Consider the following 24,021-nt stretch of genomic DNA (forward strand, 5'->3'; position numbering starts at 1 on the left):
AAACGGGATCTGTGACGAAGGCCAGCCCTGGTGGAGTCCAACACGCACTGTAAGCAAATTCAACTTAGTGCCAAGAATACGAACACAGCTCTTGCTTTGGTTATACAGGGACTGGATAGCTCATAAAAGTGGCTCTGGTACACCATACTCCATCAGCACCTCCCATAGAATGCCTGGGGGAACACGGTTATCAGCCTTTTCCAACTCTACAAAACACATGTAGACTAGATGGTCAAACTCCTATGATCCTCTCAGTAACTCTGCAAGGGTAAAGATCTGGTCCACTGTTCAACGACCTGGGCGAAAACCACACTGCTCCTCCTGAATCCAAGGTTCTACAATCAGACGGAGTCTTCTCTCCAACGCCCTGGAATAAACTTTCCTAGGGAGACTGAGTAGTGTGATCCCCCTGTAGTTGGAACACACTCTCTGGTCCCCTTTCTTAAAAATGGAACCTGGTCTGCCACTCCATAGACGTTGGCCCAGGGTCTTTAGCATTTCAGGGCATATCTCGTCCACCCCGGGTGCTTTGCTGCCAAGAAGCTTTTTAATGACCTCAACGACTTCCACCAAAGTTATTATTTGAATGAGAAATGTAATTTTTTTTGCAATAACAATCACTGTGGTGCAGCACCAGAACTTCCACAATATGCCCTAAATATTCAGAAAAATGCCTGTCCTCTTTTCTATCTGCCTTTTATTAAGTCAATAAACCAAATATGCCACTATTAATAATGCTACAGGTCAAAATATTGATGGGAAAACTGTACTTCCAGGAACAAACCTATATTTCGAGGAAAGCGTCAGCTACAAAGCTCTGCTTCAGTTCTAGTTGCAATTTCCCTTGTCTGAGTGAGAAATGAAAAGGACTAGGCTGTAAAATGTCATTTTTTGCTTGTTATTCTACTTCTAAACATTGTGTTTGTATCTTCTCAGGATATTGCTGATCCTTTTTTTGCATACTGCAAACAGCATGCAGACCGCTTTGACAGGAAGTGGAAAAGAAAGAATTACCTGGCCTTACAGTCTTATTATAAGGTGTCTCTGCAGGAGAGAGAGAAACAACTCACTCCCGAGGCTCAGGTAAGATTTCCTCAACTTTCCACAACAAAATGTTGTTTGGTGTGTGTCTTTTTACATAGGTGTGTGCATGACCTCACAAATACGGTTAAGTTTGACTAAAGCTTGTTATGGCTTGTAAACGCAGTGAAAACACAATACAAGTGAATACTCTGCTTCACATTAATTGATTTCTGAATGCCCACTGTCCACATTTGCAATGTAATGCAATGCAGATGTGCACACTGCCCCCTACCGAACAAGATGGGTAGCTCGGTCAGCAGGGAGCTGAGGAAGAGCTGACGTCACTCTGCTGCGCCGCTCAGATTGCTTTTTCGTTTTTGAATCATAAGCAGTACTTTGCGGGTAGGACATGAAAACGAAAAAGCAATAATGTGCAGTCTTGAAGAAGAAAATGCAAATGCAATTGGAAGGATTGATTACTAATTTTATTTATGGGTCCAATAATGCAGCCACATTCTTAAAATGAAAAAGCATTTCTGCAAATGCATTTGAATTTTCAAATTTGACATTTCAAATTTAATTTTGGTATCTATTTGCTGGGGCATATTTTGACAGTTAAATCTCAAATGTTTCTTTTTCATTTTAATTGAATGAAAGATTGAGCACTCTTGAAGAAGACAATTAAAATGCAAATAGAATGATTGATCACTAATTTAATTCATGAGTCAAATAATGCAACCACATTCTTAAAATGAAAAAGCATTTCTGCAAATGCTTTTTAATTTGAATTATGGTCACGATTCGCTTCCATAACAATAAGGTTTTGCTTACCACAAGCTGATTTTCTCTTTTGAGAGTTGTGCACCCTTCTCTTATGCCCATTAATATATTGTGGGCCAAAGCACCTACACAGGGTTGCACTTCTTCTTACCCCGCTGCCTAAAAAACCCTCCACTGTTTGTTATTTATTTATATTATATATTTTATGTAATAGTATTTCGTGGAAATCGGACAATCTGCGTGACCTGAAATGCTTTTTGAAGATTTTTGATAAAATTCAGTGGACAATACAATATGTGGCAAATGACGTCATAGGATGTGATGACCTCGTCTACATCCAGGGATTCCAACAGTACCTCATTTGTGAAATTTGGACCAACGAGTCCAAAGTTATGAACAAAAATGCATTTTTGCTACTGATAGCACCCCCTAAAGGTCAAATGTCACCAAAATTCTTGGACCTCTCAAAGAAGTGGTCATGAGTCTGTGTTAGAAATTTCAAGTTAGAAGATCAAGTTTTCACGTGATCGATCTTGCGATCTCATTGGTTCTCAAAATGTAGAGGCTTTTGCTCCCTAGGTGAAGCATCTTTTGCTTCATCTGAAATATCGATTTGTGGGCAAAATCCTTTAAACGCTGCTTCCCTTTGGGAGCAAAAATTGATCATCTATGCTATCTGGGTAAGTCTTGGAGTTTTAGCCACACTATATTGCCAAACGTATTCACTCACCCATCCAAATAATTAAATTCAGGTGTTCCAATCACTTCAATGGCCACAGGTGTATAAATTCAAGCACCGAGGCATGCAGACTGCTTCTACAAACATTTGTGAAAGAATGAATCGCTCTCAGGAGCTCAGTGAATTCCAGCGTGGTACTGTGATAGGATGCCACCTGTGCAACAAGTCCAGTCATTCAATTTCTTCGCTACTAAATATTCCACAGTCAGCTGTCAGTTGTATTATAACAAAGTGGAAACGATTGGGATTAGCTCAAGAACAGTGCGTAGATAGCTTCATGGAATGGGTTTGAATGGCCGAGCAGCTGCATCCAAGCCATACATCACCAAGTGCAATGCAAAGCATCAGATGCAGTGGTGTAAAGTACGCCGATGTCTTATCTCCCTGATGTTGTGTTAAGATGCTATTCAGTTGAGTGCTACAGACCAGCAAATTGCCAAGACTTCTGCTTTCATAGAGGTGCTCACACTTTCTGATGAAAGCAGTAAGGGTTAACTTGCATTTTTAATTAGTTTTCAATCTTACTGCTTTTTTTTTGTCTTGTCTGTTTTTGTCAAGTAAATACCGTAAATTCCAGACTGTAGAGCGCACCTACATATAAGCCGCACCCTCTAATTTTAAAAAGAAAATCCATTTTGTACTTGTATAGGCTGCACCAGATTATAACTCGTGGGTGACCACAGTGTAATATGAGATATTTACACAGAAAGATGTTACATGTGAGGATTTTTAAACTTTTAATTAAATGTGTAAGGTAATATAAACAAATACATAATGTAAATGCTTTTTTTCCCGAACAGTGCCTGTAACACTGCTGGTAAAAAAAAAAACTAAAAAAAAACACACACAGTAGCCTACCAGGAAAATTCATTGATCGCCTTCTTCATCTTCCTCCTGCGCACTAAAACCATCAAAGTCATCTTCTTCAGTATCCAAATTGAACAGCCTCAGAACTTCGTCACTCACTTCAGTCTCTTCGTTGTCACTCTCACAATCTCATCTCAGATTGATCGCCTTTAATTTAAAAGCTGCATCATATCCATTTCTTCGTTTGTTTTCCATGTTGAGGGTGAGTACAAATGACCGATTTACAATAATTCAGTAGTGTAAGTGTGTTTGATTTATCAGAAAATTTCATTGGGCCATTGTGAACTATTCATTAATTTTATCGGTCTAATGTTTTTGGCAAAATGTTTTTGGTGGCATGAAAAAAACATATTAGCCGCACCGTATTATAAGCCGAGGTGCTCAAAGCCTGGGGAAAAAGTAGCGACTTATAGTCCGAAATTTACAGTACTCAATGTCATGTGCTGCCATTTTTCTGAGGTTGTAGTTAACTGATTTTAAGACTTGGTATGGACCAGATAATTTTCATTATGTACTGATCTGTAAAACCTCAGAATTAAAAAATTGCACTTTTCAATTTTACCGTGACTGTATGTTGTGTGGCGTGCATGCCATTTTTGCTGCACTTCAGCAGATCCCTGCATGCCAACACATCTAAATGAAAATAAACAAAGTATCAAGAAAACCACTTGTTAGTACTGAGAAATAAAGTTGTCCACCACCCTTGGCATATTAATGTTGAGTAGTAAGATTCAAGGTACATTACATTACGAGGACTAGTGAAGAACAGAAGAATTACGAGAACAGTGAAGGATGTTACATTAGCATGCTAATGTCAGTGGTTTTCTGAAATTTTGTGCTACATTTCTTGTCAAGTACCAGAGATGCTATTCATATTCAGAGAATATTACTAACGAAAAGATGTTGCCCCACCTGCAGGCAAGAATCACCACCCGTCTGCAACAGTATCGAGCGAAAGCAGAACTGTCCAGGAACACCCGGCCTCAGGCGTGGGTCCCCAGAGAGAAACTTCCACGACCTTTGACTTCTAGCGCTTCAGCTATCAGAAAGTTGATGAGAAAGGCTGAACTGATGGGCATCAGCACTGATATTTTCCCTGTAGACACATCTGATGCCAATACCAGCGTGGATGGGCGCAGGAAGCACAAGCAGCCTGCCCTCACTGCAGACTTTGTCAACTATTACCTGGGTAAACAAACTATTGTGTTGCTTTGTGTGGAGTCATAGTTAACTGAGTTACAGGTAGTACAATTTTTAGAAACCAGTAATGCATTCTAACTTTAAAAGTCAAATGAAGGATTGATACTGTTTGTTGTTTTTATGTTTTTGGAGTAACTTGAAGAGGGAGCAACCGTATGCTACTGTGAATGTGGCAGGATTGATCTTCCCTTTTACACTGTAACTTTAAGATAATCAGAAAACATTCAAAAAAGCAACAGAAAGACTGTTTTCCCTTCCAATACTTACCCATTTTCCCTCAGAGCTGCGAGAGCAGGAGCAGTCAGCTGAAAAAGGGATTCTTATCTGTTTTGTTTTCTACTAACATCTCTTTTTGTTGTTTTTTGGTCAATGTATTCTAATTTATTGATTTCCATCTAAAACATAAAAAATGGCTTTTTTCTTTGTTCAAGCATGTAATCTCTCAATGTTAGATCCAAATTAAATGTAGGGAGTGTTGTAATGGCGTTGGCGCTTATAATTGTAATTTTAATTACCGTATTTTCCACACCATAAGGCGCACCTAAAAGCCTTAAATTTTCACAAATCCGGTGCGCTTTATGTGTGTTCCGGATTTGTGAAAAATTCTAAATCTGCCACGGATACCGCCAATTAGAATTTACCGCGGGGAGCGCTGAGCATTCACTCCGCCCCCTCTGCATCACTCACAGCTCTCCCTTCGAGCTGCTCACCACCACGTTCACTTTTTCTGCGCCTTTTCGCTCTCATACATTGGAAAAGAATGGCAACTGGCCACTTCCGTTGCTCGCTTTGCGTTCAGTGTGAATCCAGGGTTAGCCAGCCATTCACTCTGAATGGGGCGAAGATTGTGTCGAGCTCGTACTTAGTGATTGAATCGTGTCATCATTAATGCTTTTGCCCATGTCCCAGTGTCTGAGATGGGTGATGTAGACCAATGTGCAGTTTATAAGTGTAAAAACGACCGACGATGTTGTCCTTGACCGTCGGACCATTTCCCGCTGACACAGGGACGTAATACATACACTATGTGTGCTGGCAGCGATAAACCAATCAGACAACATTAGGTAATACGTACCTTATAATCAGGTGCGCCTTATGTATGGGTTAAGTACAGAAATTGACACCATAATTGAGGGTGCACTTTATAATCAGGTGAGCCTTATAGTGCGCAAAATACGGTGGGTTAAAAGGACTTTATCCTTTATCTACATAGTCAGTTAAATATTGTACAGTACAATTAAATGATTGTGTGAATACGATGTCAAGGCAGTCTCTGAAAATAACACCATGTCAGTAACCTTGAAAACATACTCCATTAGCCTTTAGCAGAGGACATATTTGCCATCAGTACATTCTCTCAAGTGATTTTTTTTGTATATAGATTGTGATCGTGTTATTGATTTTTGCCCCATTGTTATTCAGAACGGAACATGCGAATGATCCAGATCCAGGACAACATCTCTGAGCAGAAGAACTTAAAAGACAAACTAGAAAGCGAACAAGAAAAACTGCATGTAGAGTACAACAAGGTGAGCAGCAGTCCTCATTTCTAGAGGAACAGCTTTGTAGAGATTACTTGAGTACTGTAATAGAATAGAATAGAAAAATACTTTATTCATCCCCCAGTGGTGGAAATTCAAATTTGTCAAGTAGCTAAATATTTACAATAATTGTACATTAGACAGCAACAATAATAATACTAATACTACTAATAATAATCCAACTAATGATAATAATAATAATCAATGACTAGATAAATAAATCTCGGGAATGAGAGCCTTCCCCAAGTGGAAGAGTTCAAGTATCTCGGGGTCTTGTTCACGAGTGAGGGACGAATGGAGCGTGAGATTGACGGGCGGATCGGTGCAGCGTCTGCAGTGTTACGGGCTCTGCACCGACCCATCGTTGTGAAGAAGGAGCTCAGCCAGAAGGCGAAGCTCTCGATTTACTGGTCAATCTACGTTCCTACCGTCACCTATGGTCATGTGGTGTGGGTAGTGACCGAAAGAACGAGATCGCGAACACAAGCGGCCGAAATGGGTTTCCTCCGCAGGGTGTCTGGGCTCTCCCTTAGAGATAGGGTGAGAAGCTCAGACATCCGGGAGGGGCTCGGAGTAGAACCGCTGCTCCTCCGCATTGAGAGGAGCCAGATGAGGTGGCTTGGGCATCTGGTTAGGATGCATCCTGGACGCCTCCCTGGTGAGGTGTTCCGGGCACGTCCCACCGGGAGGAGACCCCAGGGAAGACCCAGGACACATTGGAGAGACTATGTCTCTCGTCTGGCCTGGGAACGCCTTGGGGTACCCCCAGAAGAGCTGGAGGAAGTGGCCGGGGACAGGGACGTCTGGGTTTCTCTGCTCAAGCTGCTGCCACCGCGACCCGACCCCTGGAGAAGCGGTAGATGAGGGATGGATGGATGGACTAAATAAATAAATTCGAGAAGAACATGTCAGCAGTCACTGTTAAAAAGCCTTGTGGTTGTGGGGACAAAGGACCTCCAGAACCTCTCAGTCCTGCAGCACAGTGAGATGATCCTCTCACTGCAGCTGTTCCTCTGTCCTGCCAGGATGCTGTGGAGAGGATGTTTATTATTCTCCAAAACAGAATATAATTTCCTCTTCAGCCTTCTGCCTACAACAGAACTGGCCTTTTTTTTTACCAGTTTTTCCAGGCGCCTACAGCTTTTGTTTGTAGTGCAACTCCCGCAGCAGACAACAGCATAGAACAGTGCGCTCAATGATAGTGTGATAAAACATGCATATAATTTCACTGCAGACATTGAAGGACCTGAGCATCTCAGAAAGAAGAGATGGCTCTGGCCCCTCCTGTACACTGCTTCTATGTTGGCAGACCACTCCAGTTTATTATTCAGCTCCACCCCCAGGTATTTGCAGGTCTGAACAGTCTCTAACTCCCCTCCATCAATGCAGACTGACTGGTATGAAGTTTTAGATCCCCTGAAGTCCACCACCAGCTCTTTGGTCTTGGTGGTGTTCAGGAGCAAACAGTTATTTTTGGTCCAGCCATTGAAGGACTCCACAAGGTCCCTGTACTCCCTCTTGTGCACACATGCCACAACAGCCGTATCATCAGAATACTTCTGTATGTGGCAGGACTCTGAGTTGTACCTGAAGTCTGATGTGTACAGGGTGAAAAGAAAAGGGGCCAAAACAGTACCCTGCGGAGCCCCAATACTGCATTCCAGTGTTCCAGAAACACATCTCCCCATCCTGACATACTGTGGTCTGGCAGTCAGATAGTCTATAATCCATGATGTCAGGAAGGGGACCACACCCATACCTAGAAGCTTATTTTTCAGTATGGGAGGCCATATGATGCTGAAGGCACTGGATAAGTCAAAGAACATGATTCTCACATATTAACCAGGCACTTCCAGATAAGCATATGCCTGATTCAATTCAATTCAGTTTTATTTATACAGCGCCAAATTACAACAAATGTCATCTCAAGGCCTGCGATGGACTGGCGACCTGTCCAGGGTGTACCCCGCCTTTCGCCCGATGACTGCTGGGATAGGCTCCAGCCCACCCGCTACCCGATTAACGGACTGTCGGTATAGAAAATGGATGGATGTCATCTCAAGGCACTTAAATAATTGTGGTAAACAAAGGAAACTTCTTGCTGTAACTTTGGAGAATTTATTTTGTTAATCAGGAACACAGTGCAGTGTATTTTATCGCATCTCTCGTCATATACAGCTTATTTTTCTTCTACACATCTCTGAGTCTTTAACAACATGTAACTCTGACTCACTGTCCCCCTAGCGGACATGTATATTTTCTCACAGTATTTTCACAGTTATTACATCCCTCTCCCTTAAAGCATTTTCTATACAACTCACAGAAACCTTATGGCTGTCTTTAACTCTGGTTAAGGGCTAACCAATGCTATTAACTAGATAACTAAGATAACTGGGCAACTTGGTTTCCCTTTTTGACTGTCTCTTTAATTCAATTCAATTCAATTCAATTCAATTTTATTTATATAGCGCCAGATTACAACAATTCTCATCTCAAGGCACTTAAGTAATATAGTCCAATTCAAGCCAATTGGAATTCAATTCATTGTAATCATAATCCAATTAATTCATATAGAGCCAATTCAAAAAATTAATATCCTAGCTAAGGAAACCAACAGATTGCACCGAAACTTGTCTTCAGTCCAATCTCCCGTCCTGAGCGTGCCTGTGGCGACTGTGGAAAGGAACGACTCCCTTTTAACAGGAAGAAACCTCTGGCAGAACCAGACTCAGGAAGGGTGGCCATCCGCCTCGGCCAGCTGGGGTTTGAGAAGACGACACCATAACGCCATTCAAAGGATATCTGTTGGAACAGGGAAACATAGGTTAATAACCACAATAATGTCACATGTACATAAAATCAATTTTGAAATTAAACAGGGGGAAAAAGAGAGCAAAGTGAGGAAAGGTGTGACAGATGAGGTCCCCCAGCAGTCTAAGCCTATAGCAGCTTAACTATGGGATGTTTCAGGATTACCTGAGCCATCCCTAACTATAAGCTTTATCGAAAAGAAAAGTTTTAAGCCTAATCTTAAAAGTGGAAAGGGTGTCTGCTTCCCGGACATTTACTGGCAGCTTATTCCACAAGAGAGGGGCCTGATAACTGAAGGCTCTACCTCCCATTCTACTTTTAGAAACTCTGGGAACAACAAGTAAACCTGCAGTTTGGGAGCGAAGTGCTCTGTTAGGAAAATATCTTACAATTAAATCTTTAAGATATGATGGAGCTCGGTCATTAAGAACTTTATATGTAAGAAGAAGAATCTTAAATTCTATTCTGAATTTAACAGGGAGCCAATGAAGAGAAGCTAAAACTGGAGAAACATGATCTCTCCTGTTAGTTCTCATCAGAACTCTGGCTGCAGCATTTTGGATCAGCTGGAGGCTTTTCAGATAATATGTGGGACAGCCCAATAATAAGGAATTACAGTAGTCCAATCTTGAAGGAACAAATACATGGACTAGTTTCTCTGCATCACTCTGAGACAGGATGTTCCTGATTTTGGCAATATTACGAAGGTGAAACAAGGCAGTCCTAGAAAGCTGTTTTATATGCGAGTCAAATGATCAATTCTGGTTCCTCATTGTAGAACTAGAAGCCAAGGAAATACCATCTAGACTAACTATATAACTGGACAATTTTTCCCTGAAGCGCTCAGGTCCAAAGATAACGACTTCAGTTTTGTCTGAATTTAGAAGCAGAAAGTTTTGAGTCATCCAGGTCTTTAAGACATGCTTGTAGTCCAACCAACCTATTGGTTTCATCTGGTTTCATAGATAAGTAGAGCTAAGTATCGTCAGCATAGCACTGGAAATTTATGCCATGCTGTCTAATAATGTTACCTTATGGAAACATGTATAAAGTAAAAAGAATTGGTTCAAGCACAAAACCCTGAGGAAAACCATGACTTACTCTGATGTGTGAGGAAGATTCTTCATTTACAAGAACAAACTAGAATCTATCAGATAAATATGACTTAAACCAGCCTAATGCAGTTCCTTTAATCCCAATAACATGTTCAAGTCTCTGTAACAGAATGCTGTGATCGATCGTATCAAATGCAGCACTGAGATCCAACAGGACAAGCACAGACACAAGTCCACTATCAGAGGCTAAGAGGAGATCATTGGTAACCTTCACTGGTGCTGTTTCTGTGGTATGATGCACTCTGAATCCTGACTGAAACTCTTCAAACAGATTATTTCTATTTAAATGATCACAAAGTTTAAAAGTAAAAAAAAAAAAGAGAGATTGGATATAGGTCGATAATTAGCTAATACTTCCGAATCAAGAGTAGGTTTTTTATGTAAAGGTTTGATTACAGCAACCTTAAAAGTCTGAGGTACATATCCTGCCAACAACGACAGATTGATCAAATCCAATATGGAAGAGTCAATTAAGGGTAAAACCTCCTTGAACAGTCTATTTGGGATTGTGTCTAAAACACTATAAAAATAAAATAATATAAGTTGATAGTTTAGAAGAGACTATTGCTGTTGTTAGCTCAGAGAGATCAACTGGGCGGAAGCCGTCTAAATACAAATCAGGTTCTAAAGATACTTCTAAAGCTGCTGCACTTGATGATACATCAGTGATAATAGTGGGAAGGATTCCATTAATCTTCTCTCTGATAGAAACAATTTTATTGATGAAGAATCTCATGAAATCATCACTGCTGAGAGTTAAAGGAATACATGGCTCAACAGAGCTCGGACTCTTTGTCAGCCTGGCAACAGTGCTGAAAAGAAACCTGGGATTATTCTTATTCTCTTCTATCAATAATGAATAATAAGCAGTTCTAGCTTTACGAAAGGCTTTCTTATACGTCATTAAACTATCTTTCCAGACTAATTGAGACTCTTCTAAATTAGAGGAACGCCACTGTCTCTCCAGCTTTCTTGCAGTCTGCTTTAAAGCAGCTGTGAATTATACCAAGGAGCCAACCTCTTCTGACTGATTACCTTCCTTTTCAGAGGGGCAACATTGTCCAGTGTTGTACGCATTGAAACTATAGTGCTGTCAACAAGAGAGTCAAGTTCTACTGGAGTAAAATTTAGGTAGCCGTCCTCTGTCATATCTGCACATGGCAGTGAAGAAATCAACTCTTTAAATCTGGTTACAGCATTCTCTGATACACACCTTCCATATGTAAATTTCCTCTCAGAAGCCGTATAGTCAAGTGATATAAATTCAAAAGTTATCAAAAACTGGTCAGACAAGACAGGGTTATGAGGGAACACTGTTAACTGTTCACTCTCAATGCCATAAGTCAGCACAAGGTCAATGGTATGATTAAGGCAGTGAGTAGGTCTGTGAACACTTTGAGAAAATCCAATAGAGTCTAATATAGAATTAAAGTTAATATTTAGGCTGTCATTTCCAACACCTACATGAATATTAAAGACACCCACTACAATGACTTTATCTGTACTCGGCACTAACTGTGATAAAACCTCTGAGAATTCAGCCAGAAACTCAGAATAAGGGCCAGGTGGACGATACACAACAACAAACACAAGAGGTTTTTGTGATTTCCACTTTGGGAAAAACTAAGAATCAGAGATTCAAAAGAGCTAAAACTAGTTTTGGGTCTAGGACTGATTAGTAACCCTGATCTGAAGATAGCTGCCACTCCTCCTCCTCTGCCTGTGGTTCGAGGAACGTGAACATTTAAATAGTCAGAGGGAGTTGATTCATTAATGCTAACATGATCCTCCTGCTGCAGCCAGGTTTCTGTAAGACAAAATATATCAATATGATGATCACAAATCAAATCATTCACTAACAGAGACTTGGAAAGGAGAGATCTAATATTCATCAAACCACATTTAATAGTTTGATGTTTTTGTTGAGTTAAACTTTTTCTTTTAAATTTTATTTGCACAAGAGGATTTGCTCCTTTTGTGTTTTTTGATTGGGGGGGGGGGGTGGCAGCAGGTGGGAATCCGCAGAGAAGTGTGTAAGACTACAACTCTGCATCCTGGTCTCAACCCTGGGTTGTCATGTTTTTGGATGACTAATAAATTCGTCCATATTTCTAGAAATGAGAGCCGCTCCTTCCAAAGTGGGATGGATGCCGTCTCTCCTCATCAGACCAGGTTTTCTCCAGTAAGATTGCCAATTATCTATGTAGCCCACGCTGTTTGCTGGACCATCTAGACAACCAGCAATTAAAGGAGGACATGCGACTAAACATGACTTCACTGGTCAGATTTGGCAGGCGTCCAGAGAAAACTACAGAGTCCGACATTGTTTGGGCACCGGTATGAGACAAGAAGTTTTCAACAGCACCGGGACTTTTTCCATCTGAAGGCTCATATAAGAGTGTCTGAAGAGAGTGCTAGTTGACCAGCACAGTCCCTCAGAAGCCTTGGACAGATGCCATCTGACTGAAGTCCATAGTTAGACACAGAGGTTGTTGCGGAGGGATGGCGACAGGAGTGATGTTGGTATCAATTATAGAGATGGGGGTGTCAACGTAGTGTCTTTTTAAGCTCCTGTTGTACATTCCTCCGCCTTTCTCCATCCTCATTATGAAACGCCCTCTTTTTCTGGTTCAGGAGGTCTTTGATGTCACTGGTGATCCATGGTTTATTATTAGGATAGCACCTTACAGTCCTCACTGGAATCAGTGTCCCTACAGAAGTTAATGTAGTCAATGATGGTGCTGACCCTCCTGTCCATGTCAATGTCCATTTCTTCTTCTTCCAGCAGTACAGCCCAGTCTGTGACATCAAAGCAGTCTCTCAATGCATCACTCGCCTCTGGTGACCACATCCTGAAAGATCTGGTAGTAACAGGAAGTCTTTGTACACAAGGTCTGTATTTGGTTTGTAGATGGACCATGCTATGATCAGATCTACCCAGTGGTGGTAGAGACACTGTCCTGTAAGCCTCCTCCACGTTCACATAGAACAGATCTTTCTCCACGTGTTGGACAGTCCACATACTGTACAAAGCCAGTCAGGCAGGAGGATAAAGAAACATGGTTGAAATCCCCTGTGACTGCAATGAATGCCTCTGTTTGCTGGGTCTGTATCCTAGCAACAGTGTCATTGATGACGTCACACGCTGTTGTCGGTGCTGCCCTCGGTGGAATGTGAACAATGATGACGACTGTATCTGGGAACTCTCTGTGCGCATGGAACGCACGGAAACTAACTGACAGCAGTTCAATGTCTGGACAACATATCCTCTCCTTAACGGTCACATTGCGCGGGTTGGTTAACCCATCTCTGATTAAGAAACAGGATAATGCCCCCGCCTTTCTGCTTACCGCTCGTACTCCGGTCACGATCCGCTCGTATGGCTGTGAAGCCGGGTATGTCCACACACAAGTCAGGTGTCGTTCAGCCAGGACTCAGACAGACAGATCAAACTGCTCTCCTTATACAGCCGTTGGTTCCGCACAAGCGCCTCTTGCTTATCACACTTGTTTGGTAGCAAGTTAGCGTTTCCCATAATCAATGAGGGCAGAAAAGGCTTGTACCTCCACCTCCTGTTGTCCCTCTTTGCCTTTCGTTTTGCTCCAGCTTAGCATTCACGGTACAGCTTTTTTAGCTCGGTCGGAATTGGATGTTTCATTCTGCGTCCAGTCCTTGACACTGCCAACAGTTCTTCTCTTGTGTACACTGCTCTAGTACAGGTAGCAGTGCACATTGTCAAAAAAATAAATAAATAAAACGAAATGTAAGTAAAAAGCAGATCACTAAAAATCACTAAAAAAGTTTAGATTTAAAAAAAAAGTTTAATAAAATAAATGACAATATAAACGGCAAACAAAATTGAGAGCTACACAGACTTTACGGTGGTAAACTTAACGTACAGTATTAGTGTCTCTTAGCAATATAACTTCACAAAAAATAGCATCTAGCTGTTTTCCCTGAAATTGGATTTCATGATAAACTTAATTAAGATTTGTGAAAACACCATGTCTGTCTGATGTAACATGAATGCCTATTTGAGGCTTTGTACTGCATTGCTTTGAGGTGGGACCTTTATGGCAAACAGTTATAAGGGTTTGCTTAACAAAAAGGGGAGTAGGAAGCTCCCTGAGGGACTACAGACTGGAAAAGTCTTTTTTTTCTAATTCCACCACAGATAGGAACACAGAAATTATGTAGCAGCCATAATATCTGTGTTTGCAACACATTGACTCATACAAAAGAAATCTTTAATCATTTATGAAGGCCCATTCAGTGTCTATTTTTCTCTCGAGACACAGCATTTCATTCGTTTATTCTTATTTTTGTACGTGCATAAATTTTCCAGCTGCTGTCTCTTGGGCAGAAGGTGTTTTGATACTAGCCAAAAAAGGTGTGCCTGTGTGAAGGCAAAAATACATACCAATCACTTCAGATAGCTTCCTCAAATCTATGCTGTTGATATTCGATGCCATTTGTGTACCCTGAATTTCCATGATGTGACTTGTCAAAATGAAAGAAAAAGCTTTTTTGTTTATTTCAATCCTGATGGTGAGATGAATACCCAGCCAGTTCCAAAAAAGTTGGAATGCAGAGTAAAATGAAAATAAGGACAGAATACAATGAGTGCATCTCATAAACCAATATTTAATTCATAGAAAACATATTGAATATTTAAATTGAGACAATTTACTGTTTCGTGAAAAATGTGACCTCATTTTAAACTTGATGGCAGCTACATGTCTAGTTGTGACTAGACCGACTGTGATCAGGTGAAAAATGAGGTACGCTCATCAGGTCACCAGTTCAATGTCATATCTGGCAACGAGAACCCAGCCTCAAAGAGGTGCTAGTATGTCTCTTTCTCTGAAAGAGAATTGAAGCCCTAGGATGAGCATAAATCATAAACAGAGATCTATATTCATGTTGAAGTAACACACTGCTGGCAGAAGTTCTGTATTGCTTTTCTTAGGAATTTTGTTGGTCTTCACACTGTGTACTAGTTAGCACTTGACCATATGTTAGTGAAACATTAGGGCAAAGGTTTTTTTAAGATGTAATACAGAATCATCCATCCATCCATCCATCCATCATCTGCCACTTATCCAAGGGTCGGGTCGCGGGGGCAGCAGCTTTAACAGAGAAACCCAGACGTCCCCGAGGCGTTCCCAGGCCAGCCGAGAGACATAGTCTCTCCAACGTGTCCTGGGTCTTCCCCGGGGTCTCCTCCCAGTGGGACGTGCCCGGAACACCTCCCCAGGGAGGCGTCCAGGAGGCATCCTAACCAGATGCCCGAGCCACAGAATATACATAATCATAATCATATATACAGAATCATGATGCATCTGAATTTCAATTGGTATTTGGGGACAAACATATTTTATTAATTCTAACTGTTATGTCCAACGTTTGTTGCAAAGTGTTTTCTTTTGCATTTTAGGTTTAGGTTAGGTAACTCTTTCACCACATTTGATGTTTTAGATGGATTTCATGGCCTTACAGAGCAACATGTTAAAACTGAGTTGGCTTGGAGAATCTAGGGAAAGCCTTTGTATTGTCTCTTCTCAACCATATGACCTCTGAAGTGACTGCCGCTCCATCTGTCAACATGAAGAAAAGGAAAAGTCACAGGAGTTAATGTTGCGTAGAGCAGTGTGGTTTGCATGTTAAGGATTATTAATGGAGTGTGTGTTGTTAATTGCACTGCTGAGTCGCTCATACATGGTTTTGGCCTTGGACAAATTGCAGATGGAGGAAAAAATAATATTGAGAATTAATTCTGCTCAAGTTCATTAAGGATAGACGTGAAGTCACTACTTGGTAAGTCTAGCTTTAGATGAAAAATAGAAATAAAGAGGAAACAGCTGAACAACACTGTTCAGTCTAAATGTGAAATTGGTGGAATGAGAAGGAACAAATTCACACATACTAATTTCTACATTCTGCAGAAGAGTTCTTATAGAGGTCTCTTGCAGTTTAACAAGACATTCGGACATTAGAAGAAAATTACATATGTCTCAAAGCAATGGCCTCATAAATCCACAAACTGATTTTACATCTCATGATATAGGAATATAGACATTGTTATTTTAAATGATGAAAATAAATTGTTTGGGTTAAACTAGGTCTAACCATGTCCTGACACTAGCTATGTGCTTAATGCACAGACTGGTGCTAGTATTCTGATTGCATTCATGCAAAGAAAGAAAAATAAACAAACTAATTCAGAATTATTTATAAGAATTGATTATTTCTGTTTGTTAAAAATGAATGAATTGGACCAGGCTACTGTGTGCCAACAGCGCAATGCTTAGGTGGTACCTTTGCCTAATGTTTTATTTCCTCATCTGTTCAGCTCTGTGAGTTTCTGGAGGAGCTTCTCAATGTGAACGGAGAGCTGCGGAGTGAAGGACAGACCATGTGGACTCTGCTGGGGAGCATCCTGGGCCAGGTATCAGTCACTGCATCTTTAAAGTATTCACACAGATCCATATAACAGCCTAGCAATAATTTGAGACCAAGTATTGATCCATATTGGAAGTAGCAGCCCGCATAACCAGCAGTGGGTGATAATACTGTCAATAAAAACAGTCTTAGTTGAGCTCAACTTTTTGAAAGAGCTCCAGCAAATGCTACTTCACTCAGCAGGCTGACAAGTTTTTGAACAAAATCACTAAATTAGGGACATTTGTCTTTTTAGACTTTTACAGGTAAACTGAAAGCATCTTGCTGTTGAGCAGCTAGAATCCAAACATTTTACTTTCAAAACTACAACAATTGATCTCCTCATTTTTTAAAAGCTCACAGAATGATGAGAAGATGAGGTGCAGCACCAAAGTAAACAAGGTGTACAAACAGGCTTGTTTCTAGTAGCAAATTTAAAATGTGCATATATTTCCAAAATCATTTGAATTTCTCAGTTTCAGTGGTTGTCATATTCTCTTTGAGCTAACTTAATTTAGCTCTTATTTGCAAATGTAATTTGAACATTATATCAAAGAATTTAATAAAATATTATCATAGCAAGATGCTTTGCTTTTGAAATAATGAAAGTGTTTTTTCATATTTTAAATCATTGTTAATCTATTCCCCTTCCCCCTCCCTTTTATCCCCTTTATGTATTGTTTATATGAAACTATCATCTGGCCACTGGAGAGTGTAGTCTGTGTTGTAGTCCCTTTAATTTTCTATAAGTGTTGAAAAAAGTACTGACTAAATCCATTAAACACTAAATTAAAAGTGTGGTCATTGAGAGTTTGAGCTGAGCTGTGTAGATAGATGGTCTAATGATGTTGATATGGTCGCAAGTCAGCAGAATGGGCAGAAATGTGGGAGACTGGCACTGATTCTGCAATGACCAGCATAAATCACCTAATTATGAGCTTGCACAGTATAAGTAGTAACATCAGTCAAAACACTGCATGCTTTTGTGTCATCTATCTGCCACATTTTTATCTCCTATTTGTCATCCTGCCTGTGCATTTGCAGAAATAATTGATGTTCCCAACTGGGACTCTCATCACTCAGCCAGGATACAGGCTGTGCTTTTGTTCCTGGCACTGCTGAAAGTTTTACATTCCTGGAAACTTCACATGGACACTCTGTGCACTGCTATAAGACAGCATGGAGCTCACACTGCTTTTTGACAGTGAATATAGAAACAGAGACAAGTGTAAGCAGTGACTTGTATCACTTCTATGTTCTGCATAGTTTACTCATAACAAACAGCACAAACCTACTACTTGATACCAAAACACCTTGGACCAAAAGGCAATGATGAATTAAACACATATCATCTGAGAAAATATCATAAATATATTATACAGACATACAATCTGTGACTCCTCAGATTAGCCACCTTTGACTGTTAACAGTCTGCAAATTTTGACCATGTGGTTGGTGAGTCTTTTAAGGTAGCTTGCTCTCTACATGCAGTTTAAAGAGCATGTGTGCATTTTGTTGATTGCATGATTTTGACTCCTCAGCCAAACTTATTCTATGTTGGAACATATACTGAATGACCAGGTTATTCCATCAGTGTATTTTTTTCTTTCTTGATGGCATAGGCATATTGCAGGATGACAATGCTCGGATTCATCAGGCTCAAATTGGGAAAAAGTGGTTCAGGGAGCATGACACATTTGGGATGTGCTGGAGAAGACTTTGCGCAGCGGTCCGACTTTCCCACCATCACTATAAGATCTTGATGAAAAATTAATGCAACTCTGGATGGAAATAAATGTGACAGTGCAGAAGTTTATTGAAATGATGCCACAGCAAATGCTGTAATCGGAGCTAAAGGCAGTCTAACGAAATATTAGTGTGTGACTTTTTTTGGATGGCCAGCTAAAAGCCTGACTCTTTACCTTACTACTCTAAGACAATGTTTACAATCTGTTCCTGTGAACTTCTTCATCTGTCTGATAAACAGTAAGATTTTTTAAATTGCTCCATATCAGCTGAAGCAACCTTCTCTCGTGGTCACATGCTGGTTTCAGTTCAGTTGAGAAGATAGCCTCAGCAAACCCTTATGGCTTGGTCACCTGTCTTCCCGTCAATCAGGTCTCCCTGCAGGAGCTTGTTCCGCACTGCAGGCAGAGCAAGCATGCTCAGATTAGAACATCCTCAGGGAACGCCTTGCCTTGTCTTTTTAGTAACAGTCTCAGTCCCTACAAGATAAATTTTTTAATTAACCTTTGTGGCAGCACTGCACCTGAAATTCAGATGAGAATAAGCTATTTGCTGCTGTTTTTCACCTGCCATATACATCAGGTTTCTCTTTAACCTTTTTTCACTACTTTAGTTTGAAATGACTGTATACCAGTGCTTTATTTAGGTTTTGAAATTCTTAAGCAAATTCTCTTTTAAGCTTAAAAATGGTGAGCAACATGGATGAGTTCCATCCAGCTGCACAGTGTGGGGTAAATATAATTGTTATACATCAACTAAAATAGCTCATAAATCGATGTCCAGAGAGATATTGGTGGACTGCTCTTTGCAACGTCTACCACATCGGAAAAAATGTTGCCACTTAGTAATGATTGGCTGTCCAGCTAATGAAGGAATTTTGTGAACTCAGCGTGCAGTACAACAGAAATATGGTAAAATTGATGTACTGGTTTCACAACATACCATGGTATGGAAGTTAGTGTTAATTACATGATGTCTATAATAGTTTGAGGGGCTGAAAAAAATTTAAAAACAACAAAAAAAATTAAGAATCTCTCCAGCAAGAGCACATCTTCTCTCCTTAACTGATTGTCAAACCCCTCAACTTGTGCAGAACATATTTTGTTTTGCATTTACTCTTGTAATTTAGCTTTTGTTAAACCTAAAAAAATGTTTTCATTTCTTTAATGGTCCTTGTAAGTGATAAAAGTGTTTCAATCCGTCGCACTGCTGTGATACCATTGCAGTATATACGTGGGAACTGAATTGGATATGTTGTGCTTTTGACGCTGAGTAATAACATTTAAAGTTGAAGGTGTGTTTTATATATACAGCTAAAACCAGAGGTTCACATACACAGTGTAAAAAGACAACCCTTTTTTCCTCACTGTCTGACATTAAATCAGACTAAACTTCTTTTTTCTCTTTAACATTTTTTTGTTTGCTTAGAAATTAATCACTCCAGCAATTCTGAAAGCTCCAAAGGAGAGAAAGCCCAGCAAGAAGGAGGGAGGAACCCCAGGGAAGTCATCCAGCCTGCCGGCAATCCTCTACAGGTGAGCTTAAACGGTTTTGATGGTAGAGTGAGAAAATAAAGGAATAAGAATGTATGAAATATCTATAATAGAATATAGATTTTTCTTTAATAAATACAGTGAAATGAGTTTGTGTGTTATTAGATAGGATTTGAATATAGAAACAACATGTATCATTGTTTAATATAATTGAAGTCAAGCTTATTTATATATGGCACGTCTTTTTATTGGTATATAGTTGTGTTTTAAAACTAAACTACATAAAGTTCACTACACATTTATTTATACTGAGTGATTAACTGTGTTCCATCATTTTCTTTGATTCTGTGGTTCCTACTATATAACAAAATTCAAGACCAAGAACCCTGATTAGTAACATATAGTTAGTTACATTTCTATATGATTTATTGCTGCAGCTGTGGCATCTGTAAGAAGAATCAGGACCAACATCTGCTGGTGCTGTGTGACACATGTAAGCTCTACTACCACCTGGGTTGTCTGGAGCCTCCACTAACACGAATGCCCAAGAAGACTAAAAATAGCTATTGGTAAGAAGCACTGAAACACACGAATATTGGAGATGAAGATTGGGATGTGCAAGCTAAAGATAGTGTTTGACAACTGCCGAAAGCAGCATGATGAATTAACTTATGTCAGTAGCTGGAAAGTGATATGAGCAACAAATTTTATTGTTTGGAATCATACAGGCTCGTAAAAAGAGGTAAACTTGAAGTAGCACAGCTGTAAAGCAGGCTGTACTGAAGGTTTAATGCTGCACAGAACAAACACAGATCAAAAATGTTTTCATCTGATTGTACCCGACTGTCCTCTGGCTGCAGAGGCCCTGATTCTGCCACCATCAGACAAATTAACAGAAGTTGTCAACGGGGAATGTGCTGATGGTACTGTTCTACACAGGTATAATACAGGACTATAGAATATATTGAAGATGAGGAATACATGGAGGTGAAATTATTTTTAACAAACGAAAGACTCAAGCTTACACACAAACTTCAGGGAGGCAAATATTTCACAGGAGCTGGAACCTATAACAGATACCTGGCTGTAACAGATGGCAGATACCTGAATGTGCTGTACTACAAGCTGCCATCGCTACATTCACGGTTGCAAAATAGCGTCTGAACAAACTACAAGACATTTGGAACGATTTCATTTGCACAGAAGATACCAGAGTACTGTCAGGCCGGGAATCGAAACAGGACTCAGAAGCAGGGATAGGTTAATGGCAGATGCTGACTTTAATTAAATATCAAAATCACTCCAAAGGGAGGAAAACAAAAACTCACAAATAATGACATGTAAAACAAGGTTCTAAGCAAAAACACAAAATCAAAATCTCTCCTGAAGGAGGTAAACAAAAGGTCACTCATGAGGAGGCAAAAGACAAATTAACAAACGATGTAGCGATACCTATAGCTTGGTCAAGGTTTTGGAATACAGCTGGGATGAGTGACATGACGTAACGCTCTGGCACAGGACACAGGGAGACGCAGACTATTTAAACACATGGGGTAATGGGGAACAGGTGGAAACAATCAGGAATCAGGGGACACATGAGGGAAGGGCAAGGGACCTGAAACGAGAGGAGAGTTACTTTTCAAAATAAAACGGGAAGTTGCGAGACAAAAAATGGAAACGGGACAAAACTTCACCGTGGTGTGACGGCACAGTTTATTGTAGAGTTTTGAACTAAAAATGTGAGCCATGCTCTGTTTGACAGATTAAAAGAAAATAGAATAATTAATAATGATTATAAATGTAGTTTTGGTGTTCTTTGGTGTCAATGGAATGGGAAAGAGTGAAAAAGATGACTCTAACCAAAGATCTTCAATGTTTTGATTTAAGATGAATATCCAAAATGGACCTTTTAAAAAAAGCCCATGCTTATCAGTAACTGGCTCTATCTTGGTATTATACACAGCTGCTATAAATAGGAAAATATATGTTAGAACAATATGAACCAACATGGATTCTGAGAACCTCAGGGAGGGGTCTCCTGCTGGTACCCAGAGTCAGGACTAAACAAGGTGAGGCTGCGTTTCAGTTTTATCCTCCTAAAATCTGGAACAGTCTTCCAGAAGATGTGAGACAGGCCTCAACTCTGACAATGTTTAAATCCAGGCTGAAAACAGTTCTGTTTAGCTGTGCATATGACAACTGAAAGTATTTCATCTGCAGTCTTCGCTTTTAATTGAATTAATTGATAATTATTTATTGATTATATATGATTATATTTTAATGATTTTATTTGCCTTCTTTTGATTTTATGTAGCTGTAAAGCACTATGAATTGCCTTTTGTACAAAATGTGCACTACAAATAAACTTGTCTTGCCTTGCCTATGTTTTCAAGCAGTTGATTAATTAGGCAAATGAGTCTATGATACGTTAAGAAGAAGAGCTAAATTGCACCAACAAAGACAATTTATCCATCCGTCCGTCATCTACCGCTTATCCGGGGGTCGGGTCGCGGGGGCAGCAGCTTGAGCAGAGAAACCCAGACGTCCCCGTCCCCGGCCACTTCCTCCAGCTCCTCCGGGGGGACCCCGAGGCGTTCCCAGGCCAGCCGAGAGACATAGACTCTCCAACGTGTCCTGGGTCTTCCCCGGGGTCTCCTCCCAGTGGGACGTGCCCGGAACACCTCCCCAGGGAGGCGTCCAGGGGGCATCCTAACCAGATGCCCGAGCCACTTCATCTGACTCCTCTCAATGCGGAGGAGCAGCGGTTCTACTCCGAGCCCCTCCCGGATGACTGAGCTTCTCACCCTATCTCTAAGGGAGGCCCAGACACCCTGCGGAGGAAACCCATTTCGGCTGCTTGTGTTCGCGATCTTGTTCTTTCGGTCACTACCCGCAACTCGTGACCATAGGTGAGGATGGGAACGTAGATTGACCAGTAAATAGAGAGCTTCGCCTTCTGGCTCAGCTCCTTCTTCACAACGACGGGTCGGTGCAGAGCCCGCAACACTGCAGACGCTGCACCGATCCGCCCGTCAATCTCGCGCTCCATTCGTCCCTCACTCGTGAACAAGACCCCGAGATACTTGAACTCTTCCACTTGGGGAAGGATCTCAGTCCCGACCCGGAGAGAGCATTCCACCTTTTTCTCGGCTGAGAACCATAGTCTCGGATTTGGAGGTGCTGATTCTCATCCCAGCCGCTTCACACTCGGCTGCGAATCGCTCCAGTGAGAGCTGAAGGTCACGGCCTGACGACGCTAACAGAACCACATCATCCGCAAAAAGCTAACCCTGCTGACATTGCTTTAATTTCCTTTCTGGAAGTAAGGCCAATGAGTTGTTCGTATGAACGGTACCAATACCAACACCAATAATATCCAAATGAATAATGCTAAATAAGGTCCTGCTATGCACATGTATGGAGGATAACTGTTGTGCAACACCTGAAAAGTAGGGATGTTTGCATTTTACTTCTACTGAGAAGGCAGTAAGTTCTCTGGGGGCTGTCATTGATGATTTGGCAAACAGACCTGCCATCACATCAGCCAAAACAGACAGACCAACATCTCTGTGTACACTGGTGAGGACTTTTTAAAGTTTTCATACCAGCAGAGAGAATAATTTGGGTTCTTGAGTTTGCCTTTCAGATATGTATTTCCATTCTTACCAATTTTTAAATTTGTAAATACAAAGCAAATGTTCAGAGAATGGGGAGGTTCAGGTGACAGGATAAACATTTCTGTAGTGGAAAGGCAACTATACAGAGTTGCAAAGTAGTGCAAGTGCATGTATGTCATAAGACAATTCATCCCGTGAATGTAATTCGGGAACGCATTTTTTGTATTTGTTTTGTCTTAAATTAGCAGTAACACGTTAGCATTGTCAGTTTGTTTGTTTATATTACTCATGACATTTTCAGCCAGTCTGCAGTAGCAGAAATATCAGATAAAAGATGCAGAGATGGTAGAAATGTCAAATTTTTTCAACTACTGCAGTTCCCTACCTTACGGAAGAGATTTAATGCATCTGCTTTTCCACATATGATAGTTCCAATGTGATTCTTCTGGTTACTGAACTACTCAGTGGCAAGCTTTTTTTAACCTGGTAAATTAAAGAAACGAATAATACAGCTGGATTTATTATACGGGATGTGGACGTGTTTTTGCATGAAGTCAGTTTGGAATTGGAGTTATTCATTTTAATTCTGAAATATAAATAATTTGGAGCTTTTTTGCTTTATTGGTTGAAAATTAGATACCATTCAAA

General features: G+C 40.5%; 1 protein-coding gene across 6 annotated transcripts in view; it reads left to right on the forward strand.

Annotated features, from left to right (window-relative positions):
• The window catches only part of phf14 (PHD finger protein 14), a 147,752-nt gene that overhangs the window by 48,713 nt on the left and 75,018 nt on the right, over positions 1 to 24,021 (forward strand). For all 6 annotated transcript variants that reach the window (XM_072370807.1, XM_072370805.1, XM_072370806.1 and 3 more), the window contains exons 8-13: positions 937 to 1,083; positions 4,328 to 4,598; positions 6,032 to 6,138; positions 16,429 to 16,524; positions 19,692 to 19,798; positions 20,194 to 20,325. In XM_072370807.1, coding sequence (XP_072226908.1) covers positions 937 to 1,083; positions 4,328 to 4,598; positions 6,032 to 6,138; positions 16,429 to 16,524; positions 19,692 to 19,798; positions 20,194 to 20,325 — 860 coding nt within the window. The remainder of the gene's footprint in view (positions 1 to 936; positions 1,084 to 4,327; positions 4,599 to 6,031; positions 6,139 to 16,428; positions 16,525 to 19,691; positions 19,799 to 20,193; positions 20,326 to 24,021) is intronic.

This window comes from Leuresthes tenuis, unplaced genomic scaffold (genome assembly GCF_036924035.1).
Source record: "Leuresthes tenuis unplaced genomic scaffold, fLeuTen1.0.hap1 SCAF_18, whole genome shotgun sequence".
Taxonomy (NCBI): domain Eukaryota; kingdom Metazoa; phylum Chordata; class Actinopteri; order Atheriniformes; family Atherinopsidae; genus Leuresthes; species Leuresthes tenuis.